The sequence below is a fragment of the Homarus americanus genome, unplaced genomic scaffold, assembly GCF_018991925.1.
Source record: "Homarus americanus isolate GMGI-L3 unplaced genomic scaffold, GMGI_Hamer_2.0 scaffold40135, whole genome shotgun sequence".
Lineage (NCBI taxonomy): Eukaryota > Metazoa > Arthropoda > Malacostraca > Decapoda > Nephropidae > Homarus > Homarus americanus.
In genome coordinates this window covers 67,000-82,500 of record NW_024724238.1, presented here as the reverse complement: position 1 = coordinate 82,500, position 15,501 = coordinate 67,000, and the positions used below count along the sequence as shown (strand labels likewise).

General features: G+C 41.4%; 1 protein-coding gene across 1 annotated transcript in view; it reads left to right on the top strand.

Moving 5' to 3' along the window:
• Positions 1–15,501, top strand: part of LOC121864091 — a 77,966-nt gene that overhangs the window by 10,994 nt on the left and 51,471 nt on the right. Inside the window, exons 2-4 of the mRNA XM_042362999.1 lie at positions 5,825–5,951; positions 8,503–8,612; positions 14,088–14,183. Coding sequence (XP_042218933.1) covers positions 5,834–5,951; positions 8,503–8,612; positions 14,088–14,183 — 324 coding nt within the window. The 5' untranslated portion in view covers positions 5,825–5,833. The remainder of the gene's footprint in view (positions 1–5,824; positions 5,952–8,502; positions 8,613–14,087; positions 14,184–15,501) is intronic.

Sequence of the window (15,501 nt, the reverse complement as noted above, 5' to 3'; positions counted from 1 at the left end):
GCTCTTCTGCTACACTTTCAACCAACTGTTCAACATCTTCATTATCAATTTCTAACTCCAGATGTTTACCCAACTCCACTATCTAGTTACAAATCTCAGAAATAACTTCATTTTCATTAAATCCTCTGAAACTGTTCACATATCTTTTCAGTACTTTCTTCCATTTTCCATTCATGCACTGTTGTGTAACCTCATCCCATGCTGCAATAATGTTCTTTATACATGTCAAAATGTTGTAGTCCTTCCAAAACTGTCTGAGCGTTTTCTCACCTTCAGTAGCAGCAACAGCCTGAGCGAAGGTCGTACGTAAATACAGTGGTCCCTCGGTTAACGAAATTTTGGTTAACGAACTGCCTCCCATAAGATTCTTAAATTCGGTTAACGAACAAAAATTCGGTTAACAAATTCCTTACGAACCGACCTCAACATGTTTTCGCTTGCACTGGCCGGTCAACCAGCTTTAGTATTAGTCCGCCAATACAATAATCGGTTCTAGGGCTTAAATTCCTTACTATTTTAGTAAATATCAAGAAGTTTATACTATTCAATAATTTTAAAAGTTTAATATTCAATTTTTTAGTCATTTTAACAATTATTGAACATAATTGAAGGTAAAGTGACTAGTTTAATGCGCGGCATCCAGCCTCTTAACACAGCAAACAGGCGTTAGTCTCTCTCTGTTTTCACTGGAGGTAACATCTTGCTTGAGACTCTCTTCAACTAAACGCTTTTTTTCTGTGTTTCCAAGCAAATTATTGGTCATTTTGAAATATATTTTACATATTGACAATATATAATGCAGTGCAGTGTTGATTTAAAGAAAATAATCTTGAAATACGCCAAGAGAACTAAAATTTTATGGGTGAAATGGTGCCATGGGTTGACTTCTCTTCCACCCCAATGCCTTCACTTCTTCCTTCTCCTCCACCCTCATTTTAATTCCCATCATCATCATCATCATCATCCAGGAGCCTTCTACATACACACCTCAAAGTAAGTGAACTTTTCTACCATTTTTGTTGAATTTAGGCAATTTTTGGTGAGCTGGAACCAATTACCCAAAAACCCATTGAAACAATGGTTTCGGTTAACGAATTTTTCGGTTAACGAACAACCTGCTGGAACGGATTGTGTTCGTTAACCGAGGGACCACTGTAATTAGCTTTAAAAGCTGCAATAGCACCTTGATCCAGGGGTTGGATGATAGAGGTAGTGTTAGGTGGAAGGTAGACTACCTTAACATGAGGGTGCAGGTCGTCCAGGTGTGGTGGGTGTCCCGGAGCATTATCCAAAATTAGCAAAATCTTGAATGCAATCCCTTGTTGCAGGCAATACTCCTTGGCTCGTGGAATGAAACAAGTCGGGAACCAATCCTCAAACAGTACTAGGGTCATCCAGGCTTTCTTGTTACTGCAATAAAACACTGGCAGTGTGTGCTTGCTGACATGTTTAAAAGCCCTTGGGTTGTCTGAATGATAGATCATGAAGGGCTTTATCTTGAAACCAGCTACATTCCCCCCAACAGAAGTGTAATTCTGTCCTTGAATGCCTTGAATCCTGGCAGTGTTTTCTCCTCTTTGTGGATGTATGTCCGTTCAGGCATGCGCTTCCATAATAAGCCAGTTTCATCAACATTGATTATTTGCTCAGGCAAATAATTTCCTTCCACGATCACACGATCTAGCTCCTCCTTAAAAGCTTCGGCAGCACCAACATCAGCACTAGCTGCCTCTCCACTCACCTTAACATCATGTAAATTGTAGCTGTTCTTCAAACCTGTTAAACCACCCATGACTTGCTGTGAAGGTTTGGTCGCACTCATCTCCTGCCTGCTCCTTCAGGCTTTCGAAAAGGCTTCTTGCCTTAGCCTGTATGGTTAGAAGGCTTAAGGGTACACGCTCTTGTATCTGGTCTTCCATCCATATCACAAGTAATTTCTCCACCTCATGAAGAGGACCGTGTCTTTTCTTCGTTATTATAGTTCCCTTTATAGGTGATGATTCTTTCACTACATCACAAACAGTTATTAGTCATAAAAATGGGGAACTGGGCGAAAAACAGAGCAGCAATGTTGACTCCTAGTGTTTTGATGGCGGGAGCTTCAGCTTGCCCCAGTCACCGCTAGGTGGCAACATCTACTGGGCCGGCTCACGACTGAAACCTTGAAGGACTGTAGTCGAGTTACGTGTTAACAGAAAGTTTATTTATGAATGTGGACGAAAGTCGATTTATGAGATGAAGGAAAAAAATAAAAATGTGAATAAAGTCGAGCCACATGGTGAAAGGGTTAATGTACTACAGAGGAGCCTCATATGAGAAGTATTTCCAAGCCCAGACACTAAAGCTCGCAGGACAAGTTACCTCGATTGTGATATCAAAGAAAATATCTGCTTCACAATTTTGTATAGTTGTTTGTATTATTTGTATGCTGTATTGTAGGTTACTGAACTAAACTTTGATTCTATGCATATTACATATTTTTTTTTTTTTTTTTTAAATAAACTTTAAGGTTAGTACAGTACAGTAGACTTGCATCTTACACGAGGGTTATGTTCCTGGGTCCTCGTGTAAAGCCCAAAAACACGTAAATTCAGAGACACTCCTCTAAATCACACTTAAATCACTATATATATGTACATATACACTAGAACTGGCTGGGAAAATGGGGGAGAGAGAGGGAGGGAGGGAGGTGATGTATTGTGACAGTTGGTGCCGAACGTCTAGTGGGTAGTACAGTACTGTATTTATTTATCTGTCCTTTAGAGTGACTTTAAGTTTTTCTCTTATAAAATGTCACAGAAGTGACCTGGGAGAATATAACTTACATTGCTGGGATTCTTGTAAGATAGTGATTAATTTGAAGATAATCATGCTATAGTTTGCACTAGACAAATTATTTAGTACATTATTTTGAGTACATGAACAGTACAGCTTTGCCCTTAGGACAGTGTATGCATGTAAATGAGTAAATTTAAATGAAAAAAGTTAGGTGTATCGAGCCAAAAATATTAGTTGAAAAACTTTATGTAGTCAAACCTGTGTTGTTGTTTGAGATTATTCATCCTCTTCCAACGTGACCGTGGGGGGATCATCAAGGTCAGATAATGTTGCAGGGGAGGATGTGGGCAGCTGAAGGTCACTGAGAGAAGTTGAGGGTGTTGACTGATCTGCTGACTATGTTGATACTGAGGTTTTCTTTAAGATAATGGTGATGGGAAGCTGTCGTTGTTGTTTCTTAAGCTGCTGGAACATTTTCTTATACTGAGCCATAACACTTGTAAGACCTTGTGAGAAGTTGATGCTGCACTCCATAGAGGGGTCATACTCAGACACTAAGTTTTTCAAGTGCTCGGCCACCTGAAACACTTCACTAAACTTGTGTATATCCCAACATGCTGTGGCTCTTCTGGTTCTTCTTCGTCCGCTCTCACTATTTCCCCCAACTCAGCATCAGTCAGAGTTTCCCTGTGCCCTTCAATTAACTCCTCGATTTCCTGCTCAACCATGTCTTCAAACTCATCACCGCCTACAGCCCTGGCCACCGTCACGATGTGCTTTACTTCAGTCGATCGTAGGGACTCTTTTGAAGTCATGCGCACAGTCACTCCACAGTGCCCGCCAATATGAATTAACTGACTCTGGTTTCAGTGCATTCATGGCCTCCTTCACAAAAGTGATGCAATTGGCAATGCTGAATTCCTTCCAGCATGCCATAACACTGTTGTTAGTGCCGTCCTCCATGGCGTTGCGAATGAAGACGAAGGTGAGACTTGTGTAGGCTGCCTTAAAGCACAGAATCATGCCCTGGTCGAGAGGCTGGAGGATGGAGGTGGTGTTTGGTGGAGGGAACACTACCTCGACGTCATTGTATGCGAATTTTATGGCATCCGGGCGGCCTGGTGCATTGTCAACGACCAGCAACACCTCGAAAGGCAGTCCCAGCTTCTCTAGGTAGTTCTTTACCTCGGGGATAAAACATTAGTGGAACCACTCAAGGAAAATCATTGCTGTCACCCAGGCTTTCTTGTTTGACTGCCAGTAGATGGGGAGGAGATTCTCATTTTTTCCCTTCAGAGCACGAGGGTTGGCAGACCTATATGTCATACCTGGCTTTATCATGTGCCCTGCTGCGTTGCCACATAGTAGGAGGGTGACGCGGTTCTTCGCAGCCTTGAACCCAGGGGCCTGGTTCTCAGTCATGGAAATGTAGGTTCTAGTTGGCATGTTCTTCCAAAACAAACCTGTTTCGTCAGCATTGAAGACCTGCTCTGGAAGATATCCCTTTTCCTCAATCAATTTCCTGAATTCGTCTGGGAACACCCATGCAGCTGCCTCGTCCGCTGATGCCGATTCGCCGGCGATTCTAATATTTTTCGGGTTGAAACGCTTTCTGCAACTGTTGAGCCAACCTGCACTGGTTTTAAAATTCTTCTCAGAGCTGGTGGATGCTTCGCCCTGAGGAACCTCAGATTTAAACTGGTCATAAAGACTCGGTGCCTTCTCCCTGAGCACGTTGCCGTCGATGGGGACACGTTTGTGGTTCATATCCCCTACACAGATGTTTAATGCCTTCTCCACCTTCACTAGAGTTACATCTCCAACCTTGCTAGTCACCTTAGCAGTAAATGAGGCACTTGTAGACATGGTTTCACGAATTTCCTTCCCCCGAGTCTTAATGGACCTCAAGCTTGATTCGTTGCGTCTGTATCTCTGTGCCACGGCAGCGACCAACATGCCGCCTTTTATAAAGTCTAACACGGCCACTTTTTCTTCCAGGGTCATCACAGAGCGTTGTTTCTTTGCTGGAGGACCAGAGGCAGAGGTTGGCTTGTGTTTGGGCATTATGAATGAGTATGAGAGGCTTAAGCACACTTAATTGACACACACAAGAGGCAGGTGTTCCTCCACCAATCCCCTCGTGGCAACTGAAGACAGAGAGGTGGGATGGTGGGGGTGGAGCTCTGGTGGGCTAGCGTCTGTCGCGCTTATGACCCATTTTGAAAATTTTTAGCTTGAAATTGGAAACTGTATCCTAACCCCCGGGGTAATCCATATATATATAGTAGACTCTCAACTTACGTGAGGGTTACGTTCCTGGGACTTCGCGTAAAGTCAGAAACACTCCTAAATCGCCCTTAAATCAATAAATATACATATATGCAAGTAAATCACTGTAGGTGCGTGTGATCTAGGTATATGCTGATATACAGATATACAAATATACATATACGTACATATACACTAGAACTCATAAATCACTACTGTAATGTGATACAGGTGATTAATTTTTATCGCTTGTGCAAAATATATGACGTTTATGTTCAAATTATTCGCTGTCTTGCAAGGATTCCAGCAATGCAAATTATAGCTCCTAACTTTAGTCTGTGATATTATGTACGATAAAAACTGTAAGCCTAAAGCCACCAAACCCTGGCTGGGAAGTGAGCATGTAGCACTGTGCGTTGTAGGATTTATTGGAGGACCTTTAGAGTGAGCTTCAACTAACCATGAAATAAATTAATGTGGCACCTTTCAATCTCCTTAGGTGCCAGATAACTGGGGTTCTATTGTAACAAGAATATTGATAATCACTTTTTGTTGAAACACAATTTGAAGTTTTACTAAAAAAATGTAAATAAAAGTTTGCTGAACTTTCATTTTTATCTCATTACTGCACGTAATAAATCTGTTTGACCTAACATACAGAACTACTGTACTCTACAAAGCAGAATTTCATCATTAAGCAATAATTTTGTTTTAGGTTCACCGCTTTCCTCGTATAAAAGTAATTTACCACAAGTAACATTTGTATTAATTTTTGCAGGACTTCATAATGGAATGTGAATGTTACAAGATACCTGAGACAATTCCAAGAGAATTTGCTGATGTTACTTCTGCAAGTGTTGCATTCTACAAACTTGTTAACACACTGGATCAACTTGAAGGAGAAGGTAGGTTGTTAACTGTACTGTACTGTACTGTACTGTACTGTACTAATAGAATGAATACAGTAAGTCCTCTCTTAACGTCGGGGTTACGTTCCTGAAAATACAACGTTATACGAAACAACTTTAAGTGGATCAATTTTCCCCATAAGAAATAGATAGAAAACGGGAGTTACGTTCCTGAGCTCCTCTTTGCCCCATGAAATACATTACATATACAGAAAATCACTGCCATTTCTATAGAAAATAGTGTATACATATACAACTACTAAGTTTGTATTGGTACTCACTAATGGGCAAAGGTGGTAGAGCGGGTGTGTGGTGGGTAGTGGGGCGAAGGAGGAGGATGGAGGGAGCGGAGGAGGGTGGGAGAGGAGGAGGGTGGGAGAGGAGGAGAGTGGGCGTCACCGAGACGCTGCGGCTGCTTCCTCCTCCTCCTGCTCTGACTGAGGTTCCTCCGCCACTGTTTGCTCCTCCTCAGTTGTTGTTTGCTCCTCCTCGGCTGCCGGCTGTTGTGAAGAAACTCCTCCTGCCATCTTGCGACGAACAAATGAATCCAGTGTTGACTGCTTGGTGCTACTCATCTTCTTCTCCTTGGTGTAACAACCAAGACTGTCATCAATGCTGCGTTGAACCTTCGAGCTAGGTTCTCTGTTTGGGTCGTCATCTGGAAGCATTTGCATTACTTGCTGGAACATATTCAACGATTCTGTCAACCTCTTGGAAGTTAGAGTTCGTTGAGGTTCTTCTTCATCGTCGTCTTCAACGGGACTGTTCTGTTAGCTGTTGCAGATCTTCGTTGGTGAGCTCTCCTGTATGGGATGCCCGGACGTCCTCAATATCCTCTGATTCCAGCTTATCAAAGCCTGCCTGTCTAGCCAAGCTGAGAATATCCCTATTCACAGCTGGGACTAAGTCCGTGAATCCTGTAAAACTGTTGACTCACTCGGGCCACAGTTTACCCCACACACCACTCAGGCAACTTTCTGAAACCTCTTCCCATGCCTTGCCAATGTTGTCAATTGCATGAAGAATGTTGAAGCTGCGCCAATATTCTCGGATCGTTGGTTTATATTCTCCGTCTGTAGCCTTGAGCAGCTGGGCCATGGTACGGCATAAATAATACGCCTTGACTGCGGCGATGACGCCTTGGTCCATAGGCTGCATCAGTGCTGTCGTGTTGGGAGGCAGGAATGTAACTTTTACACTGTCATGCAAGTCGTCGAGATTGGGAGGTTGAGCTGGAACATTGTCAAGGATCAGAAGAATTTTGAAGTTAAGGTTCTCCTTGGCACAGTATTCCTTCAGTGCAGGGACGGTGTACACGTTTAACCACTGGCTAAATATGGCGCCGGTTATCCATACATTCTTGTTTGCCTTGTAAATCACTGGAAGGTGATCCTTAGTGTAACCTTTCAGGACCTGTGGGTTGGCAGCACGAGAAATCAGCAGAGGCTTCAGCTTGAAGTCATCGGCAGTGTTCGTGCCAAGCAGCAGCGTCAAGCGATCTTTTGCCCCTATAAAACCTGGCGCTCTTTTCTCCTCCTTGGAGATATAGGTCCTCTCAGGCATCCTCTTCTAAAAGAGACCAGTCTCATCCACATTGAAGACTTGCTTCGGTGAGTAGCCTCCTTCCTGGATAATCTGCTTGAATTCTGGCGGGAATGTCTCAGCAACAACCGTATCTGAACTGACAGCTTCACCAGTCATCTTTATACTGTATTGTGGAAGTTATAACGACGTTTAATCGTTGAAACCATCCTCGGCTGGCTGTAAAGGTCTCTTCCTTCAATCCTTCACCCTCTGTTTCCTTCAGGTCGTCAAACAAGGATCTGGCCTTATGCTGGATAACCATAAGGCTCACAGGGGCATTGCGTTGATTCTATTCCTCCATCCACATTGCCAGCATCTTTTCCACCTTCTCTATCACAGTGCTTCTAGTACGAGTCGTCTTAATAGCACTCAGAGTAGTACCACTTCCAGCACTAACCTTAATCTTGTCAGCGTTGGTCCGGATAGTACGCATCGTTGTGGGAGTTAGACCAAGCACAGCGGCTATGTCCACAGCACGTTCCCCTTTTTCAAATCGTGTTAATACATCCATTTTCATAGCCAGGGTAATGGTCTTACGTTGCCTCTTCACTCATCAGTAGCACTTGAAGGATGCTTGGAAGCCATTTTGAATGGTTAGAGTACAGTACTAGAGCAAAAGCACTTAAGCACACACGAATGATGTGAAGTCGTAACAAAGACTGGCTTGGTGTCACTTGGGAATGCTGTGACGTTACACGAGTGAGGGCAGCGCACCAAGCCGAGAGAGCGTAGTGCGGCCAGACGAGCGGGTGTTGTGCCGTAAAAAGTAGTCCGTGACGAGGCAAAGCGATGTTGTACTGAATCACCGGGACGTTGAACGAATTTTTGGTCTCCAAAGTTTAGCGAGGTAGTACCGAAACAACGTTAAGCGAGGACTTATTGTAGTAACTTTAAAAGCTGTAATGTACAGTACAGTACTGTAAGGATTGTACTCATATTAAACTTTTCTTTTTTCTTTTCACAGGATGTATAAAGGAGCATACTCTTATTGCCACCACCCTGGGCTACCTGGTTGAGTTCCATGATGGGAAGGTGATACGCTCCAACAAACTCCCCTCAAAACATGTTACCAAAGTAAGGCATAACCTCCTAATTGCTTTAACTTGTAACCTTGTCAGAGTTTCATTTGCATGATAATTTTTACTGGAAAGAAATTACAGTGAACCCTCACTTTACGCGGTCAATTGAACCCACGGCGGCCCGCGTAAAGCGAGAAACGCGTAAAGTGAACAACATAACATATGGGATTAATTGAAATAGAGACTGGGCTGACCCCCAAACTCCACTTCTTAATTTTATGATGGTATGAACACACAATTAATAATTAATTAAGAGAAATATCAATAATATTAGGTTTTTTAACACTTGCATCAGTAGAAAAGATGGCTAGGCACACGGGGATGGGGGGTTGGTTCCGAGGCAGAGGGCATATTATTGGCCCTCACCTGTATCACTTGTATCACTTGTATCACTATCCATCACAGAGGCTTGCAGGGCCTCTTTGTCAAACCCCTCAAAGTCCATATAAGTCCATATCCTCACTATCACTGACTTGGGCTGGCTGTGGTGGGTGGCGGGTGAAGAACTCGGTAATGTTTTGATGACTGGGCGACTTTGTGCGCACCTTGCCCGCGCCGCTCTCCACGTAAAAGAGTACACGCACCGCGTAAAGTGAGCATTCCGGGTCTGGCAAGGTACCGCGTAAACGTGGAAACGCATAAAAAAAACGGATAAAGCGGGGTAATACTGTACAGCAAACCCTTGATATAACGGACTAAAGCTGTAAGTCTCTTATATCTGGATCTGTAATAATAACCGACTTGGTGTGTTATAAGGGCCACATGCAAGAGCTGCTGCGGTGTACACCAAGCTGTGGCATCCCAGCGGTCATAATATAATGGAAGAAAAGTTTTGTGATTATGCAAGAATGGCCGTTGGCCATGGTGGTTCCCGACCGTCGTTTGTTACTACTACGTCATCGTGGTGTAGTCAAATGTACCAACTGGCAGAAGACTGGTGGGTTGGTATGCTTGCACCCTCAAAACATTGTCAGTGGCACGAAACGTTTTCTCTTGCTATACGATTTACGAGCATGAAAAACTTATATCCCAAGCTAAGGTGCACCTCATTTTCCTATTTTCTAGGATTATTAGCCAATTCTGGGAATGAAATACGATCACTTACAGTGAATATAGGTAAATAAAGCCTGTGATAACCATAAGAATGTAGGAATTGAGTGTATTATCTGTTCCATTTTTCTTTGTCCTTATTAAATCAAACAATAAAGTAATAAGTTTGTCACCAACTTGGGGTTGGGTGAGTGTAATAAAGAGAACTATGGCCTGGTCTGTGGATGAAGTCAGTAGAATATACCAAAGTACAGCATTAGGTATCATAATGTTGCTGTGACAGTGATGAACTCACTGTACAGATGAATTGGGATAAAATCTTGAAAAATATCAACATAACTGTTAGTTTTCTATCAAACAGGAAATTATCTTTGTACCAAAAATCTTTCCTTTCATATACAAGGCAAGTTATCTACAAGATATGAAACCTTGAGATAATGTTTCCTACTTGTCTCCACCTGATTATAGCAAGACATGAACACTTTCCCAATGTCAGGAGTAAAAATGTATACAATATGTTAATGACATGGACTAAACTTGGAGAAAAGTATCTGCTGTTTAAATGGTCTTTTAGTTGGAAAAAAAAACATTACATGTAAATACAGTCATGCGCCGGTCAACGTCCGACCGAACAACGTCCGATCGCATATACGTCTGTGCCCCCCCCAAAAAAAAAAAAATAATAAAAATAATCCATGACGCCTGCTGGACCACCACTCCACGACCCCCTGACGGAGACACGATGATCCTCCCCATACTGGTCAGATATTATGTGTTAAAGGAATATGCTTCCTTCCTTAGGCTTTTTTTAAGCATTTGCCTCCAGGTGTAATGTTAACCTACATCTATTGAGGATAAAATCTTTCACCTACAAATTGACAATAACACATTTGCTGTAATCAGACATATCTAGTTGCCTCAACAATTGCAACCCCAGTTGCAATTGGGGTTGCAATTTCAAATTCTGTGTCATTACTAAGGAATAACGAAGTCTCTGGTGCACTCTAAGATTGAGAGAAAACGGAAGACTCAGGTGTCCTGATGTGAGAGAAAACGGACTCTTATGATGGGGGACCAAATAAAAAAAGCATAGCTACATGTTTTGTGGAGTACAGTATTAAGCGTACCTTTTTCATCACTTTGTAATAAACCTAGCCATGCCTGTGTGTGTTTATGATATTTACCATAATATTATATTTATATTTTTTGGGTCTAAATGGTCGTAAAATGGGAAACTTGGGGCTGGGTCTTGGGTGCCTGCAACCAATTAGAATAAATCCCATAGGTTCTGTACTTTCGTTATTGCGTTTTTCTTTATCACGCACTCGGCGGGGCCCCAATTAGGCGCGATAACCAAGGGATGACTGTACTGTACTGTATATACTTGTGACACATGCCAGTTGCTTCTGGTGTTATGGTACAGAGGTACCAAGTGACAGCACTAGGATCCTGCTTCCTCTATCAAGGAATAAACAATTGAAATTGAAAAAAAAATTCAAATAATGGGACGTAGCGAACCTAAATGGCCCTAGAGCGGGCACAGTCACGTTTGCGTCACATATGCATCGCGTATTCTTATAGATTGTGCTGCCAGGCGTATAATGATACAGTACAGTAACTATATATCCATAATATGTTTTGATAGATATAAGAAATGCCTATGTTACTGTTTCTGTTTTTTATCTATTGTAGTGTACAGTACAGTACATTACTTTTAATTTGATTTCCTTACTTACGAAATAAAAGTTTACAGTGGTCCCTCGGTTAACAATGGACCTAAGTGCCAACCTGTACTGTACATGTACAGTCAACCCTCACTTTACGGGGGTCCCACATTCCGCGTTTCCACGTTTACGCGGTGCCCTGCCAGAACCTAGGATGCTCACATTCCGCGGTGCGTGTACCCCTTTACGCGGGTGAAGTATAATTTTTTTATTTAGCTCATAAAATTCATACAAATTATCCGGCCAGAATATAATTTACATTGCTGGAATTCTTACAATTTGATGATCATTTTGAATATAAACATCATAGATTTTGCATTAGACATACAAATTTTAGATATAATGTTTACTCTGAGTAAATATGTTATCTTTTGTGCAAAATATATGACATTTATATTCAAAATATTCCTGGTCTTACAAGGAATCCAGCAATGTCAATTATATTATCCTAACTTTAGTTTGAGGTATTATTTATTACTATACCTAAATTCCAGTGGTTTCCCCCAAAAATTTCTCAGAGAGGGAAGAGCCAGAGAGTGTAGTGTAGAAGAGGGGAGGAGTTATCCATTATTTGAATGGACATTAACTTATGCACTGTATTTCTATTTCTCTAAGCATTAATTGTGTGCATGTACCATCATAAAATTAAGATGTTATTTTTACTAGAACATAGGTATTGAAGGAAAGTGGAGTTTGGGTAGCTGTCTCTATCATTTAATCCCATATGTTATTCAGTTTACGTGTTTTCACTTTCCGCTGCACTTGTGTTACATTAACTGCGTAAAGTGAGGGTTGACTGTAACAAATTGTTATGTCTATTGCAAATATAGATTGTTTATACAGATATTCAAATAAATCACTATCAGACAGAATCCCAACAATAAGTTATATTCACCCAGGTCGTTTGGTGGCAATTATGAGAAGAGCTTTGTCACCTAAGTAATGATAAATAAACACACAGGCTCAGTGCCAACTGTCAAATCTTATCTCAAATATAGAAACAAACACCAAACATTGTCACCTCACCCCCACTGTTCCCCCCTCCCCCCCTCTTCCCATGCTCCCCTCCTTGTGTTCCAAGATAAAAGATTGGTGATTTCTTTATGTTTATTTTATATAATATCTCAGACTAAAGTTAGGATATTATAATTTGCACTACCTCAACACAAGTTGTTTCTTTTAGCACCACTAAGTCTAACATCTCTTGTGTCACAGTTACATCAACATGAGTATTATTCCATGCAGTAACAAAACCAGCTTCACTCTTATCAACTTCCTTGAACACTGTCAACAGTGTCTAAAGGCTATTTAGTGATGATATTAACACAGCTAGCTTGTCTTTCCATAATTCTGATTTAGGTGGATAAACACGGGAAAAAATTGGGTTATTTGTGTCGTTTCAAGTTACAGTACAGTTCTGGTTTTGTAGTGAGTGAGTGACACATTACAGATGAGCTTCAAAGGTTTACCTCCATTATTGGTAAATGGAAAACTTTCCTCACAATCTGGCTTCATACTTTCCTTTCTTATAATTTGATGATGCCATCTTCCTTCACAAATGTTCACAGACACAGGGCTATCAAATAAAGTTAACAGTATTTAAAAGGAACTTATTTTTATGAGCTGTAAACACAACCTGTATCCAGAGTGTACCGACTAGATCTGGACATTTCAACATCTTGTGTTACACTGCGTTAATGTACATATCATGACGTGAGGCCACCTCCCTTTCCCCGCCCGCTAATGAACAAAACCTGACTAAATTCCAGCCTTAAAATTAAGATTTAATTCTTAAATATTTTTACTCACCTTTAATGTTTAACTTATGTTTTAATCCAGTGGCCTCAGTTTATAAATATAAAGCTCAAACATTTTACTTATTTACCAGTACCTTTTATATTGATTGTGATGCAAAAAGGAGTTCATTAAGTATATTTTTGTGAGCTGCACATTGTCAAAGAGCTGCATGTGGCTCAAGCAGCTGTTTGGCCACCCCTGATATATACAGTACAGTCAACCCTCACTTTACGCGGTCCCACTTTACGCGTTTCCACGTTTACGCGGTACCCTGCCGAACACGGAATGCTCACTTTCCGCGGTGTGTGTACCCTTTTACGCGGAGAGCGGCGCGAGCAGGGTGCGCACAAGGTCGCCCAGTCATCAAAACATTACCGAGTTCTTCACCCGCCACCCACCACAGTGGGCCCAAGTCAGTGATAGTGATAATGATAGTGAGGATATGGACTTATATGGACTTTGAGGGGTTTGACAAAGAGGCCCTGCTAGCCTCTGTGGTGGTTAGTGATACAATTGAGACAAGTGATACAGGTGAGGGCCAATAATCTACCCTCTGCCTCGGAACCAATCCTCCATCCCCGTGTGCCCAGCCATCTTTTCTACTAATGTAAGTGTTAAAAAACCTAATATTATTGATATTTCTCTGAATTATTAATTGTGTGTGCATACCATCATAAAATTAAGAAGTTATTTTTACTACAACATAGGTATTGTGTCTGAAAAAGTGGAGTTTGGGGGTCGGCCCGGTCTCTATTTCAATTAATCCCATATGTTATGTTGTTCACTTTACACGTTTCTCACTTTACGCGGGCTGCCGTGGGTTCAATTGACCGCGTAAAGTGAGGGTTCACCGTATGTTATTCATTTGTTATATATTTATTGTTTATTTTTCTTTCCAGATTGTGGTTCATCATGAGTTTCAGCCATTGCAGCTGTTTATAGTGTTGTTGTTCAACACCCATAAAGCCGTCATCCTGTCATATAATGACTTCAAGGTAAACAAGAAGTTTTAAATTAATTAAATTACTTTAGGATTTTTGCTTAAATGTTTATGTAAGCATGAAATTATGGTCATTTACAGTACAGTAATAACATTTGGTGTTCTTATTACTAATATATTTCTAAAAGGAGTTGTAAGACTGTTTGAAGTATTGATGTATTATGTCCCAATATGTGCCTCTTGTATTATTACAGTACTCTGTTCTGTTAAGGTAGACCACTAGTGAAACATTGTCTCAGGCACAGAGCTCTACCCTTGTCCTCTTGCTATCTCTTAATTCCTTGTGGTTTCTCTCTCTTACAGTGATGTGTTTAATATACATTATAATAATAGTCTAATTAGGATTTAGTAACAAATAAATCAGGTACAAATCATTACAGTTTATTTACAGACCTTAATTTAAAAGGCTAGTGGATGCGAGTGTTTCTTTGGCTGTGTGTGTTAGTGTACAGTAATCCCGTGTTTTTCTAGTTTTTTTTATCGCGGTTTTGACCATTCGCGTTTTTTTTTTTACTAAAAAATTATATAAGTGCTGTATACAGCTCCTCCCCGACTTACGACGGGGTTAGGGACCCAAATCCAGGTCGTAAGTCAAAAATGCTTAAATAATACATAGAAAATCTGAAATGGGTGTCTCTTTTTCTTCTCAGCACCACAAAACTCTCACTTTTAAGCTTGCCAGCCATTTTAAAGAGAATTATAAAAAAAAATTTTGTCTGTGTACTGACTTTGGGACTCGAACATACGTAATTTGAGAAAATTTTGGTACGACTGAGGCAGGTCGAAAGTTGGGGAGGAGCTGTATATATAAAATATCCCTAAAATTTTTTTTTTTACATTTTGCACCATTTTTTATATTCCCCTGTGCGGTGCGGCAAACAGACACCACCCTTTCCCGCCTCAGACACCCGCTGCTCCGAGAAGCCTCAGACACCCGCTGCTCCGAGAAGCCTCAGTCCACACGTGCCTACTGTACTGTGAACGCTACTGTGATTACCTCTTCTGTTTGTCCTCCCACGTGCATTCCACATGGCTCCGGGACGTAAGCCAGCCTCATCAAAGGCAAATATTACTAGCAAAGACTCTAAAGTGACCAAGAGATCAAGAATAGTGATGACCTTAACGGAAAAACAGTTTTATTGGACAAGCTCAGAGGTGGTATGAGCTATGGCTCAAGATGTGGTGAAGACTGACAATTCATTTGTCTCTTTTGTCAGAATACAAGTCTTCAAGTGGAGGAATGTGGGTGGAAGAGGACTGGCTGGCTGGTGTGACTGTGTGAGGGCGGGCAGACGCCAGGACAGCAGGGAGAG